The 3,181-nt window shown below is 42.0% G+C and overlaps 1 protein-coding gene across 1 annotated transcript; it reads left to right on the top strand.

The window, feature by feature from the left end:
• Nucleotides 1-935: 935 nt before the first annotated feature.
• LOC142855379 (olfactory receptor 10H28) lies at nt 936-1,886 on the top strand. Its single transcript, XM_075981882.1, has one exon. The coding sequence runs from the start codon at nt 936-938 to the stop codon at nt 1,884-1,886; it is 951 nt and encodes a 316-aa protein (XP_075837997.1).
• The last annotated feature ends 1,295 nt before the right edge of the window (nt 1,887-3,181 follow it).

Raw genomic sequence — 3,181 nt, 5'->3', positions numbered from 1 at the left:
CAAGGGAGAAATTCCCAATTACATTTCAGAAAATGAGTTTATATCAGGATTGAAATAACCACATGATATTTCAATGTAGTTGGTTGACGTGATGAGTGCCAAGACACTGACACTGAATCATCCTTGGTATTCAAGAGACAACCCAAAAACCACTTGACCACAAAACCTCAAGTATGCCCTTTCCATTAAGGAATGTTTAACTGTGGATTTTAAAATGGGCATACCTGGGGAAGTGAGCATATGCTTCTCTTTGTCCACAGTCATACTTTATTCAGAGTTATTTCATTATTTTAATTATGTGTATGTGTCTCTACTTGTGGGGTGGACGAATAGTGTACAAATATAAGTGCAGGTACCCACATAGGCCAGAGAGGGTGTCCGCCCCCCTGGAGTTACATGCATGTGAGCTGCCCAAAGAGGTGTTAAGAACTGAACTTTTGTTCTCTACAACAGCAGTCTCCAGCTCAACCCATGAACATTCCTTTTTGTTTGTTGGTTGGATTGGGTTGGTGTTTTGGAGACAAGGTTCATTTGTTTAGCCATTGGCTATCCTGGAACTCACTCTGTAGACCAAACTGGTCTCAGACTCAAAGATCCACATGTCTCTGTCTCCAGAGCCCTGTGATTAAAGGCATGCACCACTACATCCTGCAGCTCATGCACATTCTCATGTGGATTTAGATGAACAGTGAATTAACATGTTGAAGTAATCTAAGAAGTTTTCTCACCTTTTCTATATTTCTATATACTGAGTGACTGATTTTTCAGATATTATTAGGACTCATTTGTGAGCTCTCTGGGGCACAATTTTAGGGAGAATGAGACCCAGAAAGACTCAGTAACTTTTTCAAACACAGAACTTTTAATTTGCTGCTGCTCTGTTTCAGAATAGAGTTCTCATTAATGTGTTTCTGATCTCACCAGCCACAGAAGTCATGCCTCATCGGAACTACAGCACCGTGTCAGAGTTTATCCTCTTTGGCTTCTCAGCCTTCCCGCGGCAGATGCTACCCGCTCTCTTCCTGTTGTACCTGCTGATGTATCTCTTCACACTCCTGGGGAACCTGGTCATCATGGCTGCCGTCTGGTCAGAACGCAGACTCCACACACCCATGTACCTCTTCTTGTGTGCCCTCTCCATCTCTGAGATCCTCTTCACTGTTGTTATTACCCCGCGCATGCTGGCTGACCTGCTGTCTACGCATCAGTCCATCACATTTATAGCTTGCGCTAACCAACTGTTTTTCTCCTTCACGTTTGGCTACACTCATTCCTTCTTGCTCATGGTCATGGGTTATGACCGCTATGTGGCCATCTGCCACCCCCTGCATTACCACGTGCTCATGAGCCTCCAAGGCTGTGCTCGTCTTGTGGCCTGGTCTTGGGCTGGTGGTTCCCTCATTGGGATGACGGTGACGTTAATAATTTTCCACCTCACTTTCTGCGACTCTAACGTGATCCATCACTTTCTCTGTCATGTGTTTTCCCTCTTAAAGTTGGCCTGTGGGGAAAGGACAGCGCTTGTCACGGTTTTTGTGATCCTGGTGTGTGTAACACCCCTCATAGGATGCCTGGTCCTCATTGTCCTCTCCTATATCTTCATTGTGGCTGCCATCTTGCGAATCCCCTCTACTGAGGGCCGGCAGAAGACTTTCTCCACATGTGTGTCTCATCTCACGGTGGTGATTGTGCACTACGGCTTCGCCTCCATCATCTACCTCAAGTCCAGGGGACCCCATTCACTCTACACGGACACCCTCATGTCTACCACTTATACAGTCTTCACCCCCTTTCTTAGTCCAATTATTTTCAGCCTCAGGAATAAGGAGTTAAAGAATGCTATAAATAGAAGCTTCCACAGGAATTTCCATCAACAAAGTTCCTAAGAGTCAATTCTGTTGCAGGTTTCCCTAGAGCTCTTGATGAAATGGTTCACCCATGTACGTCTGTGTTTGCCTCACACTAGTGGTTTGTTTCTGACACTTCTTCAGTCTCAAGAAGCTGTGGTCTCTTGTGACCTGGCATGACCATGTCCCTCTTGCTATCTTCATCTCTGATAGAGTCATGCATGTAAGGTGTTTTCTATATTTTATGAACACTTACCAATTTTCACTTTTGGATATATTTTACACTTCTATTCAGTTCTGTAATTTTTAGCTGATATTCTCACAGTGCAATATATCTGTCCCTCTTTGTCCTTTGGCCCTGCTCATGAGCCTGAGTTCTTAACTTTTCCAGTACAACGTTATTTAATCCTTCAGATAAATTGACAGCGACTGATTAAAAGCAGTTCTTGTATGAGGATTTGTGTCTGATACTGAAGCCTGTGATGTATAAATTCATGGGGAAAGGAAATATGATAGTTGCATACTTGGTCATGGACATGATTCAGATTAAAGGAACAAATGTAAATATAACCAATGGCCACCTCACTGCTAACAGAGCAATAGCAAAAAATATATAGGCGTTTAAAGCTACTGTATTAGTTCTTTGCAGCTCTCATAATAGAAATATATTTAAGCAGATGGCTTATAAACACCATTAACTTCTTATTATGGAGAAAGTTAGGAAATAGTAGATTAAATGTTCAGTGGAGGCAATCATCTTGGCTTATACCCAGTGTCCTCTAGTGTGCCCTCACTTACAAAAATGGGAAAATAGTCTTACTTGAATTTCTTTTTTTTTTGTTAAAATTCATTTGTGTGTATGTGTCCATGATGTGGGGGTGTCACAACACCCTCATAGAGGTCAGATAATAACTGTATAGAGTCAATTTTTCCTTCCACTGTGGCACGGTATCCGGGAACAGAAGCAAGCACCTTTATAGGCTGAGTCACCATGCCAGACTACCTCCCTTAATTTTTTAATAATTATTTAATATTATTAGTTAAATTTGTTCTTGAGCGTTCACTTTTCATATATGCATAAATTGTCTTTTAATGACTCCTACTTCCAGACTCTATAAATTTCACCTCCTCCCCACAAGACTTTCCCACATTTGTGCCTTTGTTTTCTGAGCCCCTGGGTTTAACCAAGACCATCTCTGTGACTACAGGCTTGGAAACATGCACTAGAACTTGTTAAGGTTACCACTGAGTGAACAACTGTAAAAAAAAAACAACAACTAACTTCTCCTCTCTAGGACTTGTTCAGTAGCCAACAATTGATTAGGAAGGAATAG

This window comes from Microtus pennsylvanicus, chromosome 8 (genome assembly GCF_037038515.1).
Source record: "Microtus pennsylvanicus isolate mMicPen1 chromosome 8, mMicPen1.hap1, whole genome shotgun sequence".
Lineage (NCBI taxonomy): Eukaryota > Metazoa > Chordata > Mammalia > Rodentia > Cricetidae > Microtus > Microtus pennsylvanicus.
The sequence above is the reverse complement of the archived record's forward strand: the minus strand, read 5'-3'. Positions and strand labels throughout refer to the sequence as shown.